This window comes from Zootermopsis nevadensis, unplaced genomic scaffold (assembly GCF_977971745.1).
Source record: "Zootermopsis nevadensis isolate Lab colony 2312 unplaced genomic scaffold, Znev_1.0 Znev_ptg000005l, whole genome shotgun sequence".
Classification (NCBI taxonomy): Eukaryota; Metazoa; Arthropoda; class Insecta; order Blattodea; family Termopsidae; genus Zootermopsis; species Zootermopsis nevadensis.
In genome coordinates this window covers 3,639,676-3,667,515 of record NW_028259137.1, presented here as the reverse complement: position 1 = coordinate 3,667,515, position 27,840 = coordinate 3,639,676, and the positions used below count along the sequence as shown (strand labels likewise).

The 27,840-nt window shown below is 37.7% G+C and overlaps 1 protein-coding gene across 4 annotated transcripts in view; it reads left to right on the top strand.

Annotated features, from left to right (window-relative positions):
* LOC110841260 (band 4.1-like protein 4) overlaps nt 1–27,840 on the top strand; it is a 334,673-nt gene that overhangs the window by 32,395 nt on the left and 274,438 nt on the right. For all 4 annotated transcript variants that reach the window (XM_022086634.2, XM_022086635.2, XM_087343391.1 and 1 more), the window contains one exon: nt 19,625–19,809. In XM_022086634.2, coding sequence (XP_021942326.1) covers nt 19,726–19,809 — 84 coding nt within the window. In that variant the 5' untranslated portion in view covers nt 19,625–19,725. The remainder of the gene's footprint in view (nt 1–19,624; nt 19,810–27,840) is intronic.

The following is a 27,840-nucleotide window of genomic DNA, read 5'->3' as shown; positions in this document are numbered from 1 at the left end:
TGTTCATATGGACCTGTCGTCAGACAGAACACTAAATAATAATAAGATGAGGTGGTCTAGCGGTTAGAACGCTGGCCTTGTAATCCTGGGGGTCTCGGGTTCGATTCCCGGCGGTGCCCGAATTTATAACTTGTGTTGGGCAAGGCCGTGGTCTAGGCAACACGGAGTTTTCCTCCGTGGCATCCCAACAATTACTCCATTCACACACAGAAGAAGGCAATGGCAAACCACTTCTGGATCATCTGCCAAGAACGTATATGAACAGGTCCCAGTCCGAGAAAAGGATGGAAGGATCCTGTTCATATGGACCTGTCGTCAGACAGAACACTAAATAATAATAAATCAGCCAGACAATCATTTATTAATATGTCTACATGGAGGACTGACTATTTTAACCAAAAAACCCGAAGATTTTGTTGGTTCGCTGCTGTGAAGCTCTGTCGTTGTTATAAAAATCAACTGAAAACCCAGTTATATCACGAAAATTCAGTGTTCCAGTACGTAACTAAATTAGTGATATAACCTTCCTTACTGTAACTTTACAAGAGTAAGTTCTGGCGACCTGTTTAATCCTACCTTTTATGTCCTCGTTCGCAAGATATCTCCGAGCTTGATTTTTCAGAACGTATTAGTGGCCAGTCAGACGATGTACGAGAAGTGACGTATCTCAGGCTCGGAGATATCTTGCGACATGAAAATTCACATATATTATTTAAATCTTGCCCGTCTAATCACTATAAATTCTTTTTAAATATTAAAATAATTAACATTTAAAATATTTAAAATATTAAATGATGTTCTTTATCGAAATATTCGATTTACATTAGACCATCATTTTTCATGTTTCACGACGTGTTTCAGTTCCTAAAAGAACCATCCTCAGGTGTATATAATTATATAAAGATTCAAATCAATAATAACTTAAATACAATTTCTTAAATACAATTTCTATATATTATTTTAGCGTACATTTTTATCAGATGTTTACCATCTCATGAAAATTCACATCCTTGTAATTCTTACGTGGAATATGTAGCGTTTTAATCCACGTAGTTTATTCTTTTATGAGAGTTTATGTGGTCAGGAACTTATTTTACTTTTTAACTAAGTTGTCAGGGACATGACCACCAGTATCAAGAGTGGTTAAGGACGTCGTAGGTGTGTTACCTTCCGCTAGGAAGATCTCAGCTCCGCTAGGTTTCAGCCGAACCGACTCCTGGTTAGGCATGGGATGAGCTTATGACCTCTTGTGCTGCTCGTAGACTTGCTAGAATTATACAGGGTGTTACAGTACCCCCACTGTTTCTGATAATGCCGTCGGTGAGGATATAGCAGTATACCTGTTTAGGAAGTGACGTTTGTAAGTTACTGTCCGCGCCCCAAGACGTGTATTTCAGCAGTCGAAGTGCAAAGTTGTTGGGTTTTTTTTCACAAGTGTAACGAAACCTAAATGGGATTGCATATAAATTGTAATACATTTGATTTAAATCGTCACCTAAAATTTAACGTTCTGTTAATATGATGCATTTTTATGTAGGAGATACATTTATTAATTATTTTCGACCATTATAAACTTATATAAAAAAGATTTAGAAGGTAATGGGACAGATTGGAAACTCAGCTAAAATATTTTTTTTAATTCACCACAAAAATCGATGTCACCAGTAGCGAAAAATGTGACTGATGTAAAATGTATGAAACTTTCCCCGTTCTTAATTTGGATTTTATTACGTTTTGAATGGTGGTAATATTGTGACATGTTCGACGTAGCTGCTGAATTGATATAACATGTCCAAAAAAAACAAACAAGAAAGCGACGTTATGCGAAGTTTATTTTAGAGGGTTTAAAAATACGCGAAATTTATTGAATATTCATAATTCAGTTTTGTATACGAGTTCTATGAACCAGGGAAAATTTTACGCATGCGTGGGTAGATTCAGACGAGGGGTTGCGAGTGTTTTGAATTCACGTATTGGAGTACCATGGACTGTAACTTGGAGGTGGCTGAGAAACGTATCGATCAGAGTACACGGGACAACCAAAGAATCATCTGTGTTGAAATTGCATCTGAAATAGGCCGAGACATCAGTTAGAGAAAAAAACAGTACGAGAATGGTTGATAGTTCAACCGTAAATATTTAATCGTGACGGATTTTGGAATTGTAATCTACCAAATGCATTGCAAATCAGATCAATTACCTAGAAATATAAGATTTAGTTCGTTTGTCATCGATTTTATTCTGTACTTAATATTTAAAAAAAAATAGGTTTATCCTCATAATTTGCAATAACTTCAATTTAGAAATAAAATTATAGAAATTAATATCCTTGCCGGTACCTGGTAATGAATGTGGTAATTTAAATATAAAAAAGCTGTAGTAGACTTTATTATGAAAATTGCATGATCACCGAAGCATCAAGTTCTCTGAGCGTAACGTCAATCTATCGTCGTATTTTAAATATTCTACTACTTAAATGAAAAGAGTAAGAAATTTTGAGCCTCGTGTAAAGTGATCCACCTCTTACGCAATTTTCCTTACGCATTTTAACTTCAATGTAGAGCCAATGTTACTCGGCATTTAATAACAGCGATATTTGGGTCGGGGGCCCATTTCTAAGTAAGCAGATTACAAATTAACTCGTCTGTTTCAGCTTGTTATATCATATGTTACTTCTCTGTTACATTATTTTCACGACGATGTATCAACTGCCGATGTTACGTAGCTCCGGGAAGCCGTGTTCCAATCTCGGTCCGCAGACAATCATTACCGTTCGTGATTTTCCTCAGGCCTTACAAGCAAATAATGGTATTGTATCTGAAGTTAAGCTATGACTGCTTTCTCCAGAGCACATTCAATCTGTTATTCATTAATAATATCATTTTTCGACTTTATGTATAAGTCTGAGTTACTCAGATACTAAAACGTAGATAAACAAATTCAGTAGTCGGGACGAATCTGTGTGTTCACGTCCGTTAGAATTAAAGTAAACGTTCTTTGATACAGTGTACGATTATGCAGTGAATTGTCGTCTGTAGTGAGTTCGCAGATTTGCAAATAATACGTTTTGATAACACTTTATAACAATCTTTCCTCTCGTTAAATTAATTTAATTTGTAGGATTTGATGTTTTCATGGCGGTGAGTACGTAGATGGGCTGTGTTTTTGGGTTGTATAGCCGTGAATTCTGGTAGAATTTTGTCGACGTTTCGGTGGAAAAGAAGCAGTTTCTCCGAAACGTTTAGCATCAACCATCATCATCATTAGTACCGTCGTGAAAACATCAAATCTCACTGGTAGAATAATAATCTCCAGTGTCGAGATTATCTGGAATTTATTTTTGTTTTGACAGAGTTTTCTGTAATTCTAATCGAGATACGCGAGACGTCGTGGCGTATTAAATTTTTTTTCTTCCTGAGGGCGACATGTCGGGTGTTAACGAACGGGATTGAACCCCGGAACATGACAAGACAGTTCTCACGTCATTTCCTGTGATGATGCACTCGGTAGCAGTCGACATGTAAACAGGTTCTGTGCGTCCCCGCGATATTTTATCAGAAGTGGTTCTTACAGGTTTCGTAGCGGTCTCTCCGGAAGCAACCAGCGTGTAACGGTGAAGCAGCCAGCCGTTCGTTTGACACAGTCTTCTTCGCATGTGGTTGGTTACCAATGTTCCCATGTTAGGTACCACGCGGCCCGCGAGCGCTGTTCCTGTACACAAATGTTTCTTTACTCACAGCACAACGCAACTTGCCAAACACACATATGACGTCACACCACAAAATTTCACCTTACGAAAATGGAATATGAAACTATACATTTCCCTTAACGTGTGTCTACATATAAATTCCTGCCCTATAAAAATGCAGGTGTATGAAAATAAAACGTAACACGTGCGAATTCTAATTACGAACGATAAAATATTGTATTTTCGTAACGTAACCTATGAATACGCAATTTCTTATAAAATTATATGTTATATACTCCACGTATTTTCTGTGATGAACGCTAATAACCATGATCGAATATCGTTTAAACCCAACTACAGGTGACTGTCGTTATACGCGGGTGATACGTCCCGGAAAAAAACACTGAATATATCGAAAACGTTTAAAACAGGAAATATAACATGTCAGAGGATTTTCTGAGATGAATTAATTTTTTTTGGTTCCTGGTTTAAAAATGGTGGGGCGAATCAGTGGACCTGCGCGGATTCTTATACCGTGGCCGTGAATAGGATACTATTGCTTGTGATGATACTAAAATAAAACCGCGGATAACGAAAGTGTTCGTAATGAGCATTACTAAGTATCTCTAAGAAGCTGAATGAGTGGGGACGATTCCACGAAACGTTGTTTTGCAGGGAACATTTATCTTTTTTCGTAATTTAACGAGTTTGCGATGTATCAGTAAAGTGATTTGAGCCGGAGTACTGGAATTCTATTCCAGGCGGGGTCAAATCTTCTTATCATTGTTTTTGTGTTTACACGGTTTCTTGCATAGTTTTCTGTTCAGTACGTTCTAAAGATCTTTTTTTTTCGAACTGAATAGGTCAGATCATGAAGTTGAGTCACATAAGTTTAGTCCCAAAGATAATGCGTGGAGATGTCTCTCCATGTCCCAATACGTCTTAATTGCATGTTACATACGCAGGGACCGTAATGTCCTTATGATTCCTAGGGTAACAATCAACGCTCTAAATGTATGAAATTTTTAGAGCGTCGTTAAATAAGCACAGACATAACTAACTAGTTCATTACAGGACCAAGTGTTTATCTCCGTTGAAGTTGATTATTAAACTGGACGAAATTTATTTTTATTACGTAGTCACTAATAAAATTCGGGAGAAATTTTACTCTTGCGTGTCCAAACATTTATTTTTAATTATACTTCGTTCGCGTAAACACGTTTTCTCTTTACAAGGGGGATGAACCCGTTTACATTGCTTAAAATAATACCCCCGAGTTATGTATAAATGATCTTCTTTTAAATATACTGTCCAATAATACGTACTTTTTCGGTAGGTGCTGAACCCTGGCGGTAATTAAACTAAACAAATTCCGATGGGAATATTTGTTGATAAGATTGCCATAATAAACAACGCTTCATTAATTCAGCAAAGTTTATATTAGGAAGATCCCTGATTGTGATATGAGGCTACGAAGGTTCCCAGACATTGCCCACTCGTCCTTCTGGTATAGATAGGTTTAGTAAAGGTAAGGAATTCGGAAGTGGGATAAAAATTGGAGTAGAGGAGAAGCTGAACACGATCTAACTGCGTTCGTGCACAATTTTGAATTTTGATATTAGCCTTGGTTCGTTGCTAATTCAGTTATAAAAATCATTGCTACAGAAATCATATTTCAGTTGTTAGTTTGATGTTTCTGCGGTGTGGTCGTTTTTGCTTGAAGCCGAAGGTCGTGTAAACATTTAAGAATTCAGTCCGTACCGCGAAGAAAACACTACACTTCACCATTACAAAGATCAACTCGTTAACGCTGTTTAAGGAAATAATCGCTGTTTAAACTTAGAATCATAGTATATCTGATTAATATTAAAGATTCAGACCGTACCGCGAAGAAAACAACGCACTTCACCATTAAAAAGATCAACTGGTTAACCTTTTGAAGTCAAAGCTCGTCTAAATATTACGTATTTAAGAATTCAGTCCGTACCGCGAAGAAAACACGACACTTCACCATTACAAAGATCAACTGTTTAACGTTGTTTAAAAGAAATAATCGCTGTTTAAACTTAGAATCATAGTATATCTGATTAATATTAAAGATTCAGACCGTACCGCGAAGAAAACAACGCACTTCACCATTAAAAAGATCAACTGGTTAACCTTTTGAAGTCAAAGCTCGTCTAAATATTACGTATTTAAGAATTCAGTTCGTACCGCGAAGAAAACACGACACTTCACCATTACAAAGATCAACTCGTTAACGCTGTTTAAGGATATAATCGCTGTTTATTGTCTGAATCAGACGAAACACATAAATACAAAATGAGTTATTGATTGTAGAAGCAGGTGGTACGTATAATTACCATTGGACTTTAAAGTGTTAACTGAAGCTCATATTTGTGGAAGTTAAGCGATTAAAATTAAGTTTTACTAAAGTTGTTAATGAAAGAAACAAGCTTTCGCTCTGTTGTACGAAGTGCGAACCGAGGACTCATCATGGAGCTGGTCGTGTCCGTCCGTCCAGTCGATTAAACTCCAGAACCACTGGACAGATTTTGATTAAATTTGATGTGGATGTTGTGCTATTCCGCACGACCTCAGAATAGTACTCTTGAATATTCTACGAGCGTTGACAATGAAATTACGGATGAGGAAAATCACGACGTGGACACTGAGGTGCTGCCATCTGGTAGCCAAAGTGGATCTTTCGAAGACGGTGTTTAATACCTTTAAATATACATTGCATGAGAATATTATGACCATATGGTGTTCTGGTAACCACATTCAATTTGTCCTAAGGCCTTTCGCAGTCTTTGCCAGTACCACCAGATTGCAGCTTTATTTTTATTATTATTAGTGTTCTGTCTGACGTCAGGTCCATATGAACAGGATCCTTCCATCCTTTTCTCGGACTGGGACCTGTTCATATACGTTCTTGGCAGATGATCCAGAAGTGGTTTGCCATTGCCTTCTTCTGTGTGTGAATGGAGTAATTGTTGGGATGCCACGGAGGAAAACTCCGTGTTGCCTAGACCACGGCCTTGCCCAACACAATTTATAAATTCGGGCACCGCCGGGAATCGAACCCGAGACCCCAGGATTACAAGGCCAGCGTTCTAACCAATAGACCACCGTGGCGGGATTGCAGCTTACAGTACCTTAATTTTCAATCGTGCATATTCATCTCGCGGTTTGACGCTGTATACGCTAACTTATGTAGTTGAGAAGGCGTCGTTGAATAAATTAAAACCAGGATTATATTTGCTAGCCCCCCAGAAGTGAAATGAACACAAGACGAGTTGATTTTACGAACAGATAAATTGTAATATTACCCGTTCACATTTAGATGTTACGTGTTTCCTATCTTTTGCGTTCAGTTTTTAACGTGTCATTAATATTGGATTTGGGCCGCGTGTTTGATTAGATCGTGACATGCAATGTTCGTATTTATTGCAGTTGAGAGCACTGAAAACATGTATGATCCCCAAATCCACTTTTCCTTTAAGTAGTCCGGTCACTGTGCGTTCCAAAAGAGGTTTATCCTGCTCTAGTTCATTTTTACTGACTAGGAGATGTGAAGATGACACAGGCTTTGCTAACCGCGGATCAATCTCTACCCCACTGGCAGAAGAATTGTGTCCATCCTAACACGTTTGTTTCTGTGTTATATTATAGAATATTATGTAGACTGTAACACATACTGGTAACGTAGTTCAAAACTTTCTAAATGCAAGGTTTCTTTGAAAATAAGGTCTCGTCCAGACCTGTCGTATTTCTTTATATTTGCCTCCGTGAGAAACTGAAATCACACCCAGCAAGAATTTAACTTTTGAAGATTTTAATAGGTCACGAGATTCAAAATGTTACTCGTTTAGTTGACACACGACGATATATTAACCCCAGACTTTGTATATTGTACGAGATATTATTTAATTAATTATTAGTGTTCTGTCTGACGACAGGTCCATATGAACAGGATCCTTCCATCCTTTTCTCGGACTGGGACCTGTTCATATACGTTCTTGGCAGATGATCCAGAAGTGGTTTGCCATTGCCTTCTTCTGTGTGTGAATGGAGTAATTGTTGGGATGCCACGGAGGAAAACTCCGTGTTGCCTAGACCACGGCCTTGCCCAACACAAGTTATAAATTCGGGCACCGCCGGCAATCGAACCCGAGACCCCAGGATTACAAGGCCAGCGTTCTAACCGCTAGATATATGTCATATGAATTAAGATGGGTTTTGAAGGAAGTGGTCGTGACGTGTTATTAAAGCAGGCCTGGTGTACCGTGTTTCGAAGCACGAAGTTTATTTAGCATTATCAAAAGTTCTTTACACTGGAACCAATTTTAAGATAGTACAAACTAATTAATATATTACCAATTTATTTCTGTAATAGAACTGTCTATTATCATTGATTGGATATATTTCTGTGGTATTCTTTAAATTTATATTTTACGATTATAAAATGTCAGCTGAAGTTTATGAGGGGGTGGCTTTGTTTTATATCTTAATCTCTCTGAGCTTCATCAGTTATCCTCGTTTCCACCTTATAATAAGAGTGAAGAATTTCGTCCGTGCTACGTACTACGTTGTTTGAATGTGTTCGTTACCGATATTTAAAGTAGCCGACTTAAAAGTAGTAGAATTTGTTAAACAAAATATTTATCTATATATCGTCATTACTAAGAACTTTTAGATATTTGTGAGCTCAACCAAACATGCATAAAAGGAAATCAAACATGTTTCAAAATTAAATTTATCAAATATATTATTTTATTTTCTATTTATAATTTTATTAATATTCATTTAGTCTTTATATTATTTATTTTACAGGATGACACAAAAAACAACAACAAAACGTTCACCCACACAAAAAATCATGTTAAGCACGACGTACATACAGAACAACTTCGAATACGATATTAAAAATTACAATAAAATCTGGAAGAAAATATCATTTGAAATCTGATAAACATCTGACTAAAAGTTGCATTTAAGAAATTATATTTAAGTTTATATAATTTTATATACCTGAAGATGGTTCTTTTGGAACTGAAACATGTCGTGTAAAAAAGTGATGTTCTAATGTAAATCGAACATTTCGATAGAGAACATCATTTTAAATATTTAAATGTTAATTTTAGTAATATTTTAATATTTGATAGGAATTTTATTGTGATTTGCCTAATAAAAATTACTATTTACGCGTATTAATTTGTTTGCTGTTAGAGTGTGCGTTTCGACATTTGAGGCGTCTTCAGTACTTATGAATGTGTGAATTGTGTTAATTAGCTTGAAATAAGTTGTTAGGAATAGCTCTTTTTAAAACGAGAGACAAATATTCTTGTGTTGTACTCTAATGAAACAACAGTTCATGATCATTTTATTATTTTACAGTGACATGTGGTTAAGATTTCTCTGTTTCTTATTATTTTCAAATCTACTAGCCAATTATTTATTTTAATCCGTCTGATCACAATATTTAAAATTTCTTATAATTAAGATAATAAAATATAAAATATCATTGATGTTCCATATCGATTGATCGATTTACATTTTGGAACATTTTACACAACATGTTTCAGTTTTTATAAAACCATCATCAGGTGTAAAATATATCTAAGAGCTTAAAACTCAATTATGATTTCTGTAGTTTTTTGGTGATGTTTCATTACATTTGAGACATTTATGCTATGCGGAAAAAGTTAAAATCAACTTCTGACGGTAGCGACTCTGGTAGCAAACTGTAAACGCTGCGACTGTCATGGAGCCTATGGTGGTGTCTGGCGGAATTTGGGGGGAGTCTGGATTCAGGTTGCCGGTTTTGTGATTGTAGCATTTGGCAGTAATTTGGCTTCACTAGCCATGATGATTTTTTTTAAAATTCATAAACAGATGTAAATTTTGTACTTTGAATGAGATTTGCAAAGGTGATAATGCAATGAACTCTATTGCTGATCCACACATAAAGTTTTATTCCTGTAATCTCTGACGCGTAATGCTACAGTGACGTACCATCACACGTATTTCCAGATCTGTCATTAGTTTAATTTAAATTCATTCTTCCAAGTTTTCGAACATCCAAGTCTAATTCATATTCTCTTCACAGAGTGCGTAATATTTAGAATTCAATAGAAGCAGTGGAAGTTTTCCGCGTAAACTGAAATTGATTTTACAAACCATTGGCTTTCTATAGTCACAGATGAGTCGCATTGTGAGTCAAGACGCTTGTCTGATTTTAATTTAAAATGTTTTTATAAATATTTAATCTCTGTCCTACCCCTAAACACGTTACGAATTCCGTATTCATATTTAACGGGGCATAAACGTAAGTCATTATCACAACAGCAGTAAGCACAAACATTATAGTTACAGTTACGTTAATTTTTAAAGTTAACAAGTAACCTCTTATTAGACTAGATTTATGTTTTATAATGGAGTCGAATATTTTCGAGCTTTGAACTGCGTAAGAATGAGCGTTATTATCCAACATTTTGAAGACTGTCTTAACCTCGATTAGCAGGTAAAGAATTCTCACAAAGCTAATTGCTCGAGAAAGTTGCATTCACTTGCAGAAAAGAAAACTTCATAAAGTGGTAACTTTTTATCATCTGCTTAATAATCATTACCTCTGTATTTTGCCTACGTAGAGTATTTATGTGTTTCGTATGATTCTCTGAATAAACAACTATTATTTCCCTAAACATCGCTAGTTTCAGCTTCTGTTTACATTATCCGCAAAGTGTATACAGTCCACGACTGTAATCTTGAGACTTGCGGGGTTAGGAAGTGGCGTCTGCCTTTAAAGCTTCGGACTTCCTGCATTCCTTGCAAGTCTCACGATTACAGTCGTGAACTGTGTAAGGACTTTATATGATTCTCAGAATAAATAGTGATTATTTCCGTAAGCAGCATTAACCAGTTGGTGTTACAATGGAAAAGTTTTGTATTTACTTCGAAGAAGAAACTGAATTTTTACTATTATTTGGATAAACAAAAACTGTGAACTATACGCGAGGAATATTATTTTCTACCTCTGTGTACTGTTAGAATGAATTTATGTCATAAACCCTCATAATTATTTATTTATTTAGTGTTCTGTCTGACGACAGGTCCATATGAACAGGATCCTTCCATCCTTTTCTCGGACTGGGACCTGTTCATATACGTTCTTGGCAGATGATCCAGAAGTGGTTTGCCATTGCCTTCTTCTGTGTGTGAATGGAGTAATTGTTGGGATGCCATGGAGGAAAACTCCGTGTTGCCTAGACCACGGCCTTGCCCGACACAAGTTATAAATTCGGGCACCGCCGGGAATCGAACCCGAGACCCCAGGATTACAAGGCCAGCGTTCTAACCGCTAGACCACCGTGGCGGTACCCTCATAATAATGACCATTAATGCACTTTCACATAATTTATTCTCTTCAGCTCAAAACAAGGAACATGTAATGACTTTAAAATGGGATCGAGACCCAATCATTAATTCTATTTCTGGGGACTTGTAATGACTGTTATTATGAAGTCCATCGATTCATTATTAAACCTTTAATGTGTCTTTAACCTCGCTACGCACACAACGTGTAATAATTACCTTTGAGTGTGTTTTAATGCGTTCATTGCACTAACCCTGCGAAATATAAATTAATTTTGGAAAGAAATGTCTCTTGTAGAACATTTTTTGAAGTAGGTTCAGTTTACGAAGACGATTGTTAAATATTTTCAGTTTCGGAAATGTTTTATAAAAATATAGACACTCGATTCAGTAGGTTAAAAATGTGAACCACTGCAGAATGCAAAGAAATAATCAGGGTCTGAAGTTATAAATTAGTATCGCTGTTGTTTTGGGTGTTTTGAATGTTGTAGAATGGAAGATTTCCCCTAAGTTTAATCTCATAGTATGTATGTAAATTATGTGTTCAAACACACATTTGTAAATAAACAGAGAAGAATGTTTTACTGAAACGCATATGTACCGTACAGCCTGAATTGTGGCCAGATCGTAAATAGTTCTAATTCATTATAGAGACAACATCGGTCTCACTAAATGTGTTTGGACATGTGATTCACGTTTTTAAGTTAGTGCACAGAGAATTTTAAACGTGCTAATGACTTACTCTTTATATTGACAGATTATAATTTTAAAAGTGAATCGCTTTGAGGTTAGTTATTCTACGAGGGTCGCTCATTAAGTAATGCCCCACATTTTTTTCCTCAGAACATATTTATTCAAGATGGCTCAAATTTAGTGACAATATAAATCAATGTTTCCTTTACACATACTATTTTTCCACATAGTCCCCATCAACTTGTACGGTTTTACGCCAGCGTGGAACAAGTGCATGCATGCCTTGCCGGTACCAGCTCTTGTCCTGTGCACGTAGCCATGTCCTCACTGCTTGAATCACGCTCTCGTCATCTTCAAATCTTGTTCCGCGGATAGCATCTTTAAGTGGCCCAAAGAGATGGAAGTCGGAGGGTGCCAGATCTGGACTGCAGGGTGGATGGGGTAGCACCGTCCAACCCAATTTGGTGATTTCTTCCCGGGTTCTCAGACTTGTGTGAGGGCGTGCATTGTCGTGCAGGAGCAAAATTTCTGCTGGATGCTTGTGAGGCCGAACTCGTCGAAAACGCTTCTTGAGGGTTTTCAGGGTCCTGATGTACGCGTCTGAATTGATGGTCGCACCTCTTGGCATCACATCCACAAGAATGACCCCATCACTGTCCCAAAAGACAGTCATCATGACTTTTCCGGCGGAGGGAGTTGTCTTGAATTTCTTCTTTCTCGGTGATTTAGGATGATGCCACTCCATTGACTGCCTTTTTGTCTCTGGCTCAAAGTGGTGTATCCAGGTTTCGTCACCTGTAATGATCCGGGACAGAAAGACCTCTCCCTCAGCATCAAAACGCTCCAACAATTCAGAAGAAATCGTTTTCCTTTGAATCCTGTGGTCTGCTGTGAGACTTCGTGGAACCCATCTTGCGCACACCTTCGAATATGCGAGAGCCTGGATAATTGCAATCACACTTCCATTGCTGACTGAAAGCTGTTGGGCCAATTGTCGAGTTGTGATGCGCCGATCCTCACGAATAATGGCATCCGCGCGGTTCAACATGTCTGGAGTGGTGGCTGTGGCAGGACGCCCAGAGCGCGGCAGATCACGGAGCTCGGTTTCTTCACTTCCTGAAGCTTTAACTCTCTTAGCCCAGCGACCAACGGTGCTCCTATCGACTGCACAGCTTCCATACACAGCACACAAACGTTTATGAATGTTCACCACCGTTTCTTTTTCAGCAACAAGGAATTCAATTACAGCTCGTTGCTTGTAACGAGAGTCGTTCACAGACGCCATTTTAACAGTTCACTACAGCTCCGCTATCGGTTGGAATCATTTGAAACTCCGTACACGAACGCGGGAAACATCAAATCTCAAGCATGTAAAAGTACACTTTTCTATCTTCATTATTGGCTGAGAAAAAAAATATGGGGCATTACTTAATGAGCGACCCTCGTAATTCCATGACAGTAATATATTACTTGGCACACATACGAATTACATTACGGCAAATATATGTTTATATTACTAGGGGTGACCAATATCAATTTGTATAATGATAACGCTGTACGCTTGGTTAAACTTGTTTCGAATCCTGGTCACTAACAGCATTCTTGATTGAAGATTTTCATGGTTTCTCTCAGTCTTTTCAAGCGAATTCCAGGATATGTTTTTTTTAAATATGCCACACCCGCGTTATTAAAAATCCGTAGCACGCAATTCGCGAATATCTACTCATCTAATTTAAGCTTATAACGAGTCATAGTAGAAGAATTAGGAGTAGTAGTAGTTTATAATTAACCTATTGAAGCTGAAACTCATCTAAATAGTATTTAAGAATTCAGTCCGTACCGCGAAGTAAACACAACTCTTCACCATTACGAAGATCGACTGGTTAACGCTGTTTAAGGAAATAATCGCTGTTTATATCGAGAATTTATATGTAACCCTTAAATAAAATAATTCGGAGTTATTGAATGTTTAAACAGGTGGTACATGTAATTACCACTGGGCGAAAGGAGTTCATGTGTGTATATTTCAGATCCAAGAAAGTTTAACGTTAATAAAACTTAAAGGAGCTTTAACACTTGTAGGCATAAATGTAGCAAATGCATGTTATTTGGCAATGGAGGAGTTCAGTTTTGAATCTAACTCATTCTCGTCTTGTGTATATAAACATAAACTTAAAAATACGTAAAACTCTAGATCTTTGGACTGATTTCATTTTATATCGACTGAGGGACAGTATCGATAATGATGATGAATCTGAGTGAGATACAGCGAGGAAAGAGTGATAAAGTATTCAGTTTAAAAAATGTTACTGAATTTTTTTTTGGAACATGAATAATTTATATTCGTAAGAGCGAAAACCTGCCGAACAGAAAATTTTCTGTTAACTTCTGACAGTGAAATAATTATCATCACCCATCGGTGTACGGTGTTTCTCTGTTTCATTCTTCCGTGTTACTCAGTGTTTTTTTTTAATTAGTACGTTGTATTTAATATTTTTATAATTTATTGCAATATTTAACTATGTAGGATTTGAGGTTATCACGGCGGGGTGTATGAAGATGGCTGTCTTATGTCTTGTTTCGCCGTGTAGGCTGATAGAAGTTTCCCGACGTTTCGGAGGTAATTGCTGCCTCCATCATCAGGGCGATGAAAGGTCAGTAAACTTCTATCAGACCACACGGCGTAATAATCCAGAAGACAGCCATCTTCAATATTAACTTGATTTATATATGTATTATATCATATTAATAACACCTATAATTATTGGTTTTAAATTAATTTTTTTGGTTAGTTAATTGTGGATTAGCTAACGACTTTCAGTGAAGGTTTTCCTTTTGTGTGACGAGGAGTTGTGTTACCGTATGGACAATGCGGGAGTAAGATTTAATAGCTCGTTCGATGATTGATGTCTCATTTATTTCTAGAAGCAAATTAATATGAAGACATTTTAAGACAGCTACTTTTTTTAAAAAAAACATACAAATGATTGTTATTAAAAAATTGTTAAAATAACAAAAGAATGGGCTGTTCTTATGAATATGTTGGAAAAATGGCGAATACATTATTTTTTTAAATGGACAAACTTTATTCCAGTGACTTTAAAAATTATTCTTCTGTACATAAAGTATGAGGTTAAAAACTCAGCTTTAAATAAGGAATTTATTTCCGATCCAGCTCTTGGAAACTAATGGTAGTCGTGAATTATTTACGACGTACGTTAAAATTTAATACCTCTGCGTTGTCTACAGATTATATACATGGTTTTCTTAAGATTTTCAGTCATTAACGACTTGATTTTAGTAACTGAAATATTTCGTTTTTTTTAGTAATAACTGAATGTTTCCATATTATTTAGATGACATCGGTCTCAAATGTTTAGCTGTATTTGACGGAAGATTTCCTTTTGTCAAGACACGGTTTAGTTAAAATTTCCTCTTATGTACCGCGGTCCACAATATTTCTTTAATTTTAATAAGACTTTACAGATTTGAAATTGGTACCCATTTTTGGGGGCAATAATTTGATACACACACAGATCTTAGTTTGACAACACGTTTTTCGTTATTTTAGAATTCTAAGGATCTTGAATCATTGCATTTCAGACCTTAATAGTTTTCTGTTGTGTTTTTTTATTTCATTGTCAAAAACTGTCTGACTTGATTTCTGAGTTTGGCCCTACAATTCTGTTTTTGCTGCCCTAAAATACGATTTTAATAATGCAAACACAGTCTCATTAGGGGCACAGCTGCTGTAATGCACTTCACGATAATACATAAGGCTCCTTAAACAATGTGACTGGGTTTACAAAGCTGTCTGATAGAGTACAAGCCTTTTACTCAGCAAACCACTTCAGAATTTGTAATTAAACATCCCACACACGTGGAATTTTTTTAACATCGGCTGCTAGGGGTGTTGATCTTGTACAATACATGGTTGACGGCCGACAGGGGGGGGGGCCATTTGTTGATATCTGTTATTCGTATCTCGTAGGAATCACAATGCGTAGCCTGGGAGTTAGAAACAATGGAACGGAGACATTGTTTCTGTACTGATAACGTCTGTAACTATCCTCCCCCCCCCCCCGGGCCTTTCTGCTCTCAGTTCACGCTAATGATAATGGGCTGACATCTGGATAATGATGGTGCAGACACAGGATTATGGGGGATCAATGATTGATCTGATTTTGTAACTCGTTTCAGGCAAGGGGCGAAACACCCTTTCGTCAAATAATCAGAATCCATCTATCCAGGCTTTTTTGAAATGTGTTCATTGGAGACAGGTGTTATGCCGTGGGGTGATTTCGTGTGATTTATGATCTCTTCTAGTACAGTACAATATTAGGTTTGTGAATGTATTTACAATCCGCATTTGTTGTACAATCATCAGTGCTGTATTTTCATTGTGAGTTGCATTGGAATTTGAAATGAAAAGTTAACATTCGGACCCGCTGATAATTCTATGTGCAACTTTGTTTAGTTACGTAAATGTACGTAACCTTATTTTGCTTTTAATATAAAAGATTCTATAAGTATATCTTCATTGTTTGCTGTTTCTTTCGTTCGGGTATGTGCTGAAATGGTCTGTACCGAAACGTTCATATACCGTATTTCCTGAATTTGAAGTTTTTTTTTTATTATTTCTGAAGTCGGGATGGGTCTTACGTTTTATGGAGTCTAGGAATCGATGTCGAAATTTTTTTTTGTGTTACTAAAACTCATGAAAAATTGTCATGTGCATAACACTAGTCAGACCTCTACCCATCAATTTTCATCCGATACACAGGGGAACACCTATGTGTCTCAACAGGTGGTCCAGGTACCACTGCCAGCCTACGGCTTAATTTATGTCGGTCCACAAATCTGTAATTTATTACCACAACTAAGAGTTTTTGTTTTTCAGCTAACAGGTTCTTTGAATCTGTTGTTGTTTTGTTTTTTAAATCTTAGCTGTTACGATATTTTGTGTTGTACTACTGGTGGATTTGGAGAGTTTAAATGTGTGCTTAGCTGAGGCCTGAGGGCAAATGAGTCTTGCAGAAACACTACTTCCTCAGAATTCAAATGACTTGACAAGTTAAATTATTTCATATTCCCTCGTGCATGCTCTGCCAACAGTATAATAAAATATAATTATGCCACCGAGATTATTGTGATAATGGAAAAATGTGAATTAATTGCCAAGACCGGTAGAAAAAGTCGATAAAACTAGTTGGACGATCGACTGTGGTACCGAGAACAAAGTCGTGAGATTACGACGAGTAGAAAATATCTGTGGAACTCAGGAAGGCGCAGAGAAGTTACCGGATATGCTGGAGGCAAAAATGTTGGACTGGCGTACGATGTGAAGTGTGTGATATTTGTAATTCTTCGTTTCTCATAATTTCTGTTGATTTCCCTTATCTCGTCTTCATTTCCCTTATCTGTTTCCTCCCTTTGTCTCCTTTGTCTCCTTTGTTCCTTTATCCCGAATTCCCTACCCTTTAAATTTTGAACATCAATGATAAATATCACTCGTGCTACGTACTACGTCATTTTAAAGTTTTCGCACTCCATTTTAGAATACATTCTAAAACCTGCCTAATGATGGAAGCATTTGTCCTTTCGTAGAACTCCTAGGCCTGTGTGATACTTGAGCGCAACAGTGCATGCATCAGAAAAGGAAAAATTTAATTATTTTTTTAAAATATTAATAATACAAATAGAAACATCAGCGTTTGACACGGCACTTAAAAATAATTAATTCATCCTGCACTTTGCATCAAGTCGTACACGCACTGAGCTCGAGTAGCGGAGGAATTCTCATCGTGTCACGAAGACTTTTTTTTGTCAATGGTTTCAGCAGATGCGTGTCCTTTGGAACTTTCTTTGACAACTTTCTTTGTTCCACTTATCTTTCGTTAAGTATTGGTTCAGATTTGTAATCACCGCAGGGCTATTTTCAATTACAGTGTCACGCTTATCAGTCGTATAGACATGAATTAATTGTAATTATGCCACTGGTTTATCTGTGTACGCTCATACAAGAACAAAACTTTGAAAGTACAAAATGCGATCCTGAAATGACTGTAAGCGAATCTCATTTTCGGTTTTACTCATACGGACAGATGTTTCAAAATACAGGAATTAACATAAAGGCACACAAAATTTTGTAAAATATTCTGAACTTGTAATGAGGAGTGTTTCATTCAACCACATGAGATGAAATTTTACTCGCAGATGAGAAACTGTTCCTGTGTTTGGGTGAGTTGATCCTATTCTGGAAATGTAGGCCGGAATCTTTTGGACAAGAAGGAGTAATTTGGCTGAACAAGTTTAAAGTCTTTCCTTACTAGTTCCTTAGGCCATGATTTTGATGTCATACGAAATGTAAGCTGCTGATGGCAAGAAAATATTTCGTTTTATCAACTACGTGATAGTCATTGAAAATGATCAGTTAGACACAAGTTTCTTCTGATTTGTAGGTTAGGTTATTAAATGACACAGCAGAGGGATTTGTCTGCTCGGAGCGGCTTAAAGCCGTACGACCCTTGTCATGTATTCTATGGTTACGTAATTGAATTCCCTGTAGGCTCACCGACTATCCTGAGTGAAATTTTTAAGAATTTCTCGTTGACTATCACCAGCTTCTGTTCTGCATGACAGTAAAAGAAAAGATACTTAAATTATTTACGTTATCATCGTCCAGAAATCTTATATAAAAGTCTTATATCACTTCCGTTGGTACATAGGTAATGTTAATTCTTCAGTGCCTGAACACACACCTCGTACACCTCTGATTCCACGTAATCTGTTGCGAATCTTAGCTCTCGTTGAGAGTTTATAAACTGAAGTTTGTTAGTTGGTACTTCAAGAAATAGGCGTCATATCGAAAAATTATAATAATATTGACACATTTTTATTGGAACAATTTTCTGAAAGAATTGATAGAATGTAAAGTAGGAATTATATTGGATCTACGTAAACAAACATTCAGTTGAAGATTTCCGTCTTCTGGGTTGTTGCGCTTTGTAGTCTGGTCGATGTTAACCAACGTTTCAGAGGTCATACTGCCTCCATCATCAGGGCGATGAGTATGAAGATTTCTGTCTTCTGGGTTGTTGCGCTGTGTAGTCTGGTCGATGTTAACTAACGTTTCAGAGGTCATACTGCCTCCGTCATCAGAGTATGAAGATTTCTGTCTTCTGGGTTGTTGCGCTTTGTAGTCTGGTCGATGTTAACCAACGTTTCAGAGGTCATACTGCCTCCATCATCAGAGCGATGAGTATGAAGATTTCTGTCTTCTGGGTTGTTGCGCTGTGTAGTCTGGTCGATGTTGACCAACGTTTCAGAGGTCATACTGCCTCCGTCATCAGGGCGATGAGTATGAAGATTTCTGTCTTCTGGGTTGTTGCGCTGTGTTGTCTGGTCGATGTTTACCAACGTTTCAGAGGTCATACTGCCTCCGTCATCAGAGTATGAAGATTTCTGTCTTCTGGGTTGTTGCGCTGTGTAGTCTGGTCGATGTTAACCAACGTTTCAGAGGTCATACTGCCTCGCGCATTCCTTGGTGGAGGAACTGTGAGTGAATACAATCCAGTCTATACTTATCATCCGATTCAATATCCTTACAGAACCTCGCAACCGAGTGCCTGGAAACCGTGGTTCGTATTCTGCATGCCCAGTGTTAAAATCTTCGCCTGGAGACAAGTTATACTTTCTGAGGTACTTTTTTTTTGGGGGGGGGGGGTTACTCTGCCCGTACTGAAAACAGCGGAAAAATTGTCCTCTACCGTTTCCTTTCAGATTCTTTACCATTCATTTTTATCCTGTCATTCGACGTTGTTTAATCTGGAATTATTTATTAAACACTTTTTATTTTCTCTCTAGGGACATCAGTTCGCCGTGAATAATTAGAAGACAAATACAATTGACGCGTTGGTCTGAGCCGCGCTGATTGCTGGAAGTGTGACGTCATCAGCTGATCCAGTATGCGCTGCTTCTGCAAGAGAATTCGCACCCATCACGTGAAGGTGGTACTACTGGACGAGCAGGAACTCATACAGGAGATACAGGTGAGCAGTCGGATTTAACCTTTCAAAGTCCAATGGTAACTATATGTACCACCTTCTTTATCAATCAGTAGCTCTTCATTTTGTATTTACGTGTTTCGTATGATTCTCACTGTAAACAGCGATTATTTCCTTAAACAGCGTTAACCAGTTGATATTTTTAATGGTGAGGTCTTGTGTTTTCTTCGCGGTACGGACTGAATTCTTAAATACGTAATATTTAGACGAGCTTCGACTTCAAAGGGTTAAACAGTTGATATTTGTAATGGTGAAGAGTTGTGTTTTCTTCGCGGTACGGACTGATTTCTTAAATACGTAATATTTAGACGAGCTTTGACTTCAAAAGGTTAACCAGTTGATCTTTGTAATGGTGAAGAGTTGTGTTTTCTTCGCGGTACGGACTGAATTCTTAAATACGTAATATTTAGACGAGCTTTGACTTCAAAAGGTTAACCAGTTGATCTTTGTAATGGTGAAGAGTTGTGTTTTCTTCGCGGTACGGACTGAATTCTTAAATATTATTTTTACGAGCTTCGGATGTAGTGTCTCCATACCAGCATTTCAGATAAACATGGAGTTTCCATCTTTACTTCAGCCCTGATGAGGGATAGAATATGTTTATCCGAAACGTCGATATCTATCTACGTACAAGCCTACACGACGATAATACCGAGAAGACCAACATCGACGCATTTAGAACCGCGAGGAATTCAGTTTCGTAAGATTGTCAGCTGATGAGTCTGAAATTTTAATAGATATGAACTGTTTAAAACTGTGTATGGCAGTTAAATATCTCCGCAGAATGATAGCTGGTATTTTGTGATCTCACTTTCGTTTCAAGTGACCAATGGAAGTTCACACATTTACACTGCAGTTGTGTCGACTACAGTAAGACTCTACCGTAGTAAAATTTATATAAAAAGAATTCCTAAATACGTCGTGAATGTATGCAAATTATTTTATACTATCAAAACTATAGAAGTGCCACAGACAACCTGAAAATGATAATTCCCAAGGCTGTTAATGTACTTTATTTTTATTTTTTAATTGCTTCCAGCACTAAAACTGGGTACAGTCAATTTAAACACGATCTGTTATTTTGAGGAGTTTCGGTTTGTTGAGATGTAACTGAGATCTCGGTTATTTTCTTCTCGAAACAATTTTTGTTCATTTTTATTCTAGATTTATTTAACTGATAATCGTTTCGTCTTTCTTAACCAAATTCTTGCATTAGGCTTGATACTCTCGTTTTGGGGATTATGTTATTCGGCGAGCAGTATTAATCATTTGAATTGATTTCCCGTCCATATTGTCTCTCGGAGTGTTCACCCTCTGCAGAAAACAATTGAAATTTGAGTCCGTTGATAGAAAATCACTTTCATTCGTCTAATTGTAGAGATGTTTTGTATTAGATACGCCTGTTTCAGTACATCCATTTGGCACCCTTTCATTACAGTGAGTCATTTTTTGTTGTTCTGTGAATAACAGACGACACTCTAAATCGTTTACTGCATCTACACTGAGAATTGAGAGCTAAGGGTATTTTTAGTTTTCTTCATGTAGGTCGTTACATGTTCGCCAACGTCTTTAAGCGTAACAGTGATTTTGATGTACAAAGGAACACTGGAAGAATAGATCGTGATATTTACAGTCCCTTCGAAACGTCGGTAACCAAAAGCAAGAATATTGCAATCGGCGTCTGCGTTTGAGAACTTCCAAGTCTCGGATAGATAAAATTGGTACAAGTTTTTCTTTGGACGTTTCGGCTTTGACCTGCTGTACCATCCTTGCATCAAACTTCTTTATTCTCATCTCGTAAAAGTGTTAGTTCAGAGTTTTAGTCTCAAATTAGTATTAAAATTGTAGTGCCATAATATTGGGCAATGTTTGTTACACACCTCGAGGACGCTGTGGACAAAACTGACGGAATAATAATTATTATTATTGTTGTTGTTATGACAGAGTGAGAGAGAATATCTGTGAAACTGCGGCCTATAACGGACCTGCCCCATTTCCCATCCCTCAGAGTCCACTTTTCATATAAAATCATTTTTTTCGTAGCAGTGTGTACCGAAGTAAATTTTGCAATGAAATGATACTAAGTACTTGAGAAAGGACACTCATTGCGTGAAGTTCGTTTGAAGAGTGCAGAAAGTTATTTTAATTTTTATTAATGACGTTTTCGACGACCATAAGAGGAACACATAATAGTGAGGTTTTCCCTTCCGTGTAACACAGTTCTTATATCGCCGAGGTTGTTACGTCAGTTTAAGTTAAATGTACTTCGTTCGTGAAATACCTTTTAATTGGCTTCGACAGGGGAAGAAATTTCGTGGAGCTGAGGTAAAGTCTGACCCATTCTGTATTAGATGGTGGTGAGTTGGAAGCTTGACGTTTCTCTGTCGCTTTACCCGGGGGGAGGACTCCCCACCCCTCAGACACCCATTACGTGGTAGGTTGAGGGGATCCCATAACTGGTCCGTGCGTGGTAGCAAATTAAGTACCCGTATATTACGCGAATTTACATCGGAGTGTTGCAAAAGAGAAGTGGACGCTGTTTGAAAAAGTGAAAAATACATGTACAGGCCATTTAATTACTGTGATGTGATACAGCGTTCAATAAAATGATGAATTGTTAGTAAACGGATAGTAGATAAGCGTTTTTTGAAAAGGGGGGTTGTATCCTGTTGAAAATATGTTCCAAACATTTGTCTGGATAGATAGACAAAAAAACAGGATAGCCAACTGAGTTCAGAATCGCGTACCAACCGAATAAAAATATATATAAAAAGTTTGATTTTTGGGTTTGTACGCTGTGAAATTCTGGTAGAAGTTTATGGACGTACTTGTTGTCTCCGTTATGAGGGCGATTATCGTCCTGATGACGGAGGCAAAAAACACATCCGAAAAGTCAGTCATGTTCTACCAGACTGCAGCAATCTTTATACTCGACACCGTATGGACCAGAAATGTGACGAAAATAACTTTCCTCTACATTAATCTGTTTCTTGTCAGTATCATCGATTTATTTCTACGATTGAACATGTAGATCTCGTATGAAGTGAGCAGAATTACAAGAAAGAACAAACTACAGAGTAATTGTGGGTTACGACTTAATCGTGTTGTGCTGAGTATCGACAGTGCCCTTGCTTGTTAGGCAACCCGGGTTAGTGTCTGGGTAGGACCTTGACTGCTCTGACTGCGGTCATCCACCACCTGCTGAAACAATCAGCCATTCAATAGAGCGACTCTTTGTTCGATTTTCAAAATTACCCAAAGGCCATTTGCGAGACCTATGTGTATATGAGAGGATAATATTAAAGTGGATCGTAAGGAAGATGGGGTTAAGGTGTGGACTAGACTCAGTAGCGGGCTCTTGTACATCAGATAAGCTTTCGTTTTCCGTAAGAGGTGGGAATTTTTTTGAATATCTAAAGGACTCTGAGCTTCTTAATGTGGACTCTGGTTCATGGAATTAATCAACGTAAACTCCTGGATCACAACTGTCAACTTTTATAAAGGAATTTATCTGGTTGATTGGTTAGATTGTTCGTAGGTTTAGCTTACACTCTGTTCAGACACGTAGACTTTCACGTGCGTTGTTCATCCTAACTGCTACGCACTTTATGACAGTAATTAAATTTCAATTACCCATTTATTTGGTACGAACATTAAATGATACGTGTCCATAATCTGAAACATATTACTTTTGTTTTATGTAAACATTTGATTAAACACTTAAGTAGGTGTTTGCGTGTTTAAATAAATAATAATTATCGTACAAATAATTCCGTTTATATATTTATGATTATATTCTATTTCTAACGTATGTGGAGAGAAAAAATTGGGTGATTTTTCTGGGAGTTGGGAACAATTTTTTTTTTTATATTTGAAATTAACTGGAATTTCATTTTCGATTTACGGATTTCCACCTTACGAATAATGTTTCATTGAACGAATTTATTTTCGAAAATCGATGAATTTGTACATTTTATAACATTATAACAATATTAAGCCACTGTGGTCTAGCGGTTAGAACGCTGGCCTTGTAATCCTGGGGTCTCGGGTTCGATTCCCGGCGGTGCCTGAATTTATAACTTGTGTTGGGCAAGGCCGTGGTCTAGGCAACACGGAGTTTTCCTCCGTGGCATCCCAACAATTACTCCATTCACACACAGAAGAAGGCAGTGGCAAACCACTTCTGGATCATCTGCCAAGAACGTATATGAACAGGTCCCAGTCCGAGAAAAGGATGGAAGGATCCTGTTCATATGGACCTGTCGGCAGACAGAACACTAAATAAATAAATAATAATAATAATAACAATATTACGGAGACTTAGGGAACCCGTAGGACTGCTGGTACTTGGGTACGGCAGCTGGTAATTCGCCCGAAGGTCGAACCCCGTCTGGAGCACGTTATACCACTTGGATGGAATGACTTGAAGGTGCATGACGTTTTCTAAGCGGATAGTAAGTCACTTGGACATTCAGAGATGCTCCGTGTGACGACCTTTTATTTTGATGTCTCTAGTTGTAGGCGCATTCTTATGTTTCTTTATTTCACGCCCATTAGAAAACATGACGACGACGTCAGGGGCGGGGGGGAGGAAGGTGAGGATTCTGGGATGCCCGCACGTCCAGCGTCATGGAAACCGTGTTGCCGTCATAAACAATGGTGTGTCTTCCTCGGCAGTTGAATGAGCCTTACTAACATTTGAGGGGCACAAACTCTGACTGGTTGGCTTACTGCTTTTCTCTCTCTCTGTTTAACCCCCATTTATTACCCCTCTTTTCTATTTTTATTCTTTTAATTTTTGTCTTTATTGGTGTTTAACAAAAACTTCGTAATTTATAAACTTTTAATCAGATATTAATGCGATAACATTAATGAAGATGAGATCGTCTGAGCATGTAGCACGTGTAAGAGACATGAGAAATCCACAATAAACTTTGATTAGTACAACTGAAACAAAGATTCCACTTGCAAAACCAAGGCGTAGTTTGTAGGCGAATATTAAAATTATGTAGATCTTTGTATAAATTATTGGTGGGACTTTGTGAATGTGGTTAAGATTCCGTACAAGATGGGGAATTTTGTGGCTTACTGAGGATTGTGAAGGGACGTGGTCCATGGAGTTTCTTGCGTTACGACTTAATCTCTGCTTTGCTTGGTAATCTCGGTAGGATGAATTGCGAAACACCAGATGGCCAAAATCACATTCCAAGAAGATATAATTTGAAATCGTGGAGAAACAGCGAGCTCGATTAAGGGGTCACTTTTGAGACGGTGAGACCTTCGAAATCCGGACTCATCGCTTTTCATAGGTTACATTTTTGTTTCAAGTGAAACTGTTTTAATTTCAACAGCTGTGGGAGATTCTGAAAGTATATAATAATATTTGGTCGTGTGAAACTTAACAAGTTTTATGAGTCTGGATCACGCCACTAGTTCGATCAGCCTTAACACGTTGGCTCCCAAGCGATATTAATCCCGTGACCCATGGCAGAAACGGATTCCAAACTCTGGTGACTCTTACAAACTTCATAGTCTTTCCTGTCTCAGCTGTGGTGTTAGAAAAACATTGTTTTACTCTATGAAAATTGAGAATCCGGTAAACGATAAGAGTTCTTTGACCCACGTGTGGCTCTCGTAGTAGTGAAACGTCATTAGACCCAGTGGTGACGCTGATGAAAGCCAGCGTGTCAGTTTCAAGTGAAATGTTTCACCGCTCTCTTTCCGATCCCTGGCCGGATGCAGTCGACAAGTGGAATAATTCGGAATGTCATATTATTCTTATTCTTCCTACGTTTAGAAGGACCAGGTCCTCCTATCTGTTCCGCCTTCATGAGAATTGGTTCTTGTACTGGGTATCATTGTTTCCCGTGTTCATCCTGTATACAAAAAATAAATGTTTCTTCAAAAAAACTACTTTTGTCTGTTCTTAAAATGTGTTCGCATTTATATTTATTTTTTTTCCCCTTATTTAGACTGTAGTTATTTTAATGGTTCCGTGTCTCTGTATTTCTATTCAAATATTGTTGGTAACTCCATGTTTTAACCGTACGTATTTAATTTTAGTCGATTGGATCTATCGTCTGCCCTGTTTATTCTAAGATTTTCACAGTTTTAATAAGATATGAGCACTGCTTTAACTTTATAATAAATCATCGTTTCATAAATTGTATGATTTTAATAGACAGACTAATGAATTAATGTTTTCGCCACTGATGATGACCTCTTGAGGTCGAAACGCGTTCGGCACAAAGCGTTATTTAACGTGTAAACAGTTTTGTTTGTATGCATGATTTTATATATAAAATATTAGTTGTCTATATTTTGATGGTTTTTTTTGGTCCCGTGAAATGTATATATTTTTATTTTGACAGTACGATATTATACATAGATTATTTTTAGTTACTTTATCATTAATTACCATTTTAGATTTAGCATGATTCTACCCTTGAAATTACTTTACTTTCATCTGGCTGATGTTATTTTCAACTTAAATTCAACTTTACGACTCTGATCGACGCACCAGGACTGACATCGGCGCTCAGCGTCGGCGTAATCTGCAACACACACGTGATCACGTGGAAATGAGATTCTTGTATCGTACAAGGCAATCTCCTGTCTGATCCCGCTGAGAATGAAACCCAATAAACAAGTTACATTGGTTTAGGTTTTGCTTTCACCCTCAAATATATCATTTTGCTATTAAGGGGCTGATTACATGTAGCAGAACCCTTCCCGAGAAGCTTGTAGTCGCTAATCAAGCCAAATTACCCTGATTTAAATAGAACAAAAGGTTCATTACCGTGTTCCCTAGATACCGCCAAGGGATTTTATAATTTATTTTAATATTATTCATTCGTATACTCGCAGGTATTCAATTTGTCTCTCTCCTTCATATTTCTGAGCAAAACTTTGCATGCATTTATCGTCTCTCCTATGCGTGTTGCATACCCGTACACCTGATACGCCTTGATTTGATCATTATATTGACATTTAAAGATGTCTGTCTTCTGGGCTGAGGCGTCGTGTGGTCTGTTAGAATTCTACTGACGTTTCGTAGGTGTTTGATGCTTCCGTCATCAGGGAAATGATTGTCTTCATGTTGTAGGCAGCAGTAACATGTTAGGGTTTAGTGTAGATCATCCCGAGGGAAGTTCTGTGTCATCAGTTTACTGTTCCCCGAGGAAGGAATTATCATCGGATGTTTGTTGGGAACTCTTTAATAAGGCACGTATCGTTAATCCTGTCTTTTAAGAAGGTATTCAACAAACTGAAATCCTAGCCTAACGCTGAATTCCAGAAGACGTGATTGTTATTTACTTAATTCCTTATTAAACGACACTGCAAGTGGCTCAGATTAGATACCATCGAATAATGGTGTGACTGATTAATAATACGAGGTGCGATCGGAAAGTTTTAAGACTGTGTCAATTGCGGGCGAACCGGATGTAGTACGAGCTTCTGCCGCTAGGGGGTGCGGCCTACATACTTAGTGAATCAGTGTGCCAGCCGGCATCATCGAATTAGCATTTGTTTCTTAGTTACGGGCGTTTTGGTAGTGCATTACACCGACCCTCCTGCGATTTCGGAATGGCGTGTGCATCAAATTTTGCCAAAGACTCGCCAAAACGGCTACGGAAACCTATGAAATGCTAAAGCAAGCATTTGGGGAGTCCGCAAACTTTTGTGTGGCATTCACGTTTTAAAAATGGCCGAACCTCTGTCGATGATGACGAGCGTTCTAGACGACCATCTTCGAGCACAACGGCCGAAAATGTTACGAAGATTCGGCAGGCCATTCACGAAGATCGACGTCGTACCATCAACGACTTGTGCGACATTGTTGGGATAGGCTATGGGACCTGTCAGCTGATTCTAAAGGAAGAACTCCACATGCGACGCATCCTGTCTGAGGACCAGAAGCAGAATCGACTTGACTTCTCGTTTGTCAGGAGCTCAAAGATCTTGCAAGAACCGACCCCAACTTCCTTTCTAAGCTCCGTGTGACTTCTTCCTCTT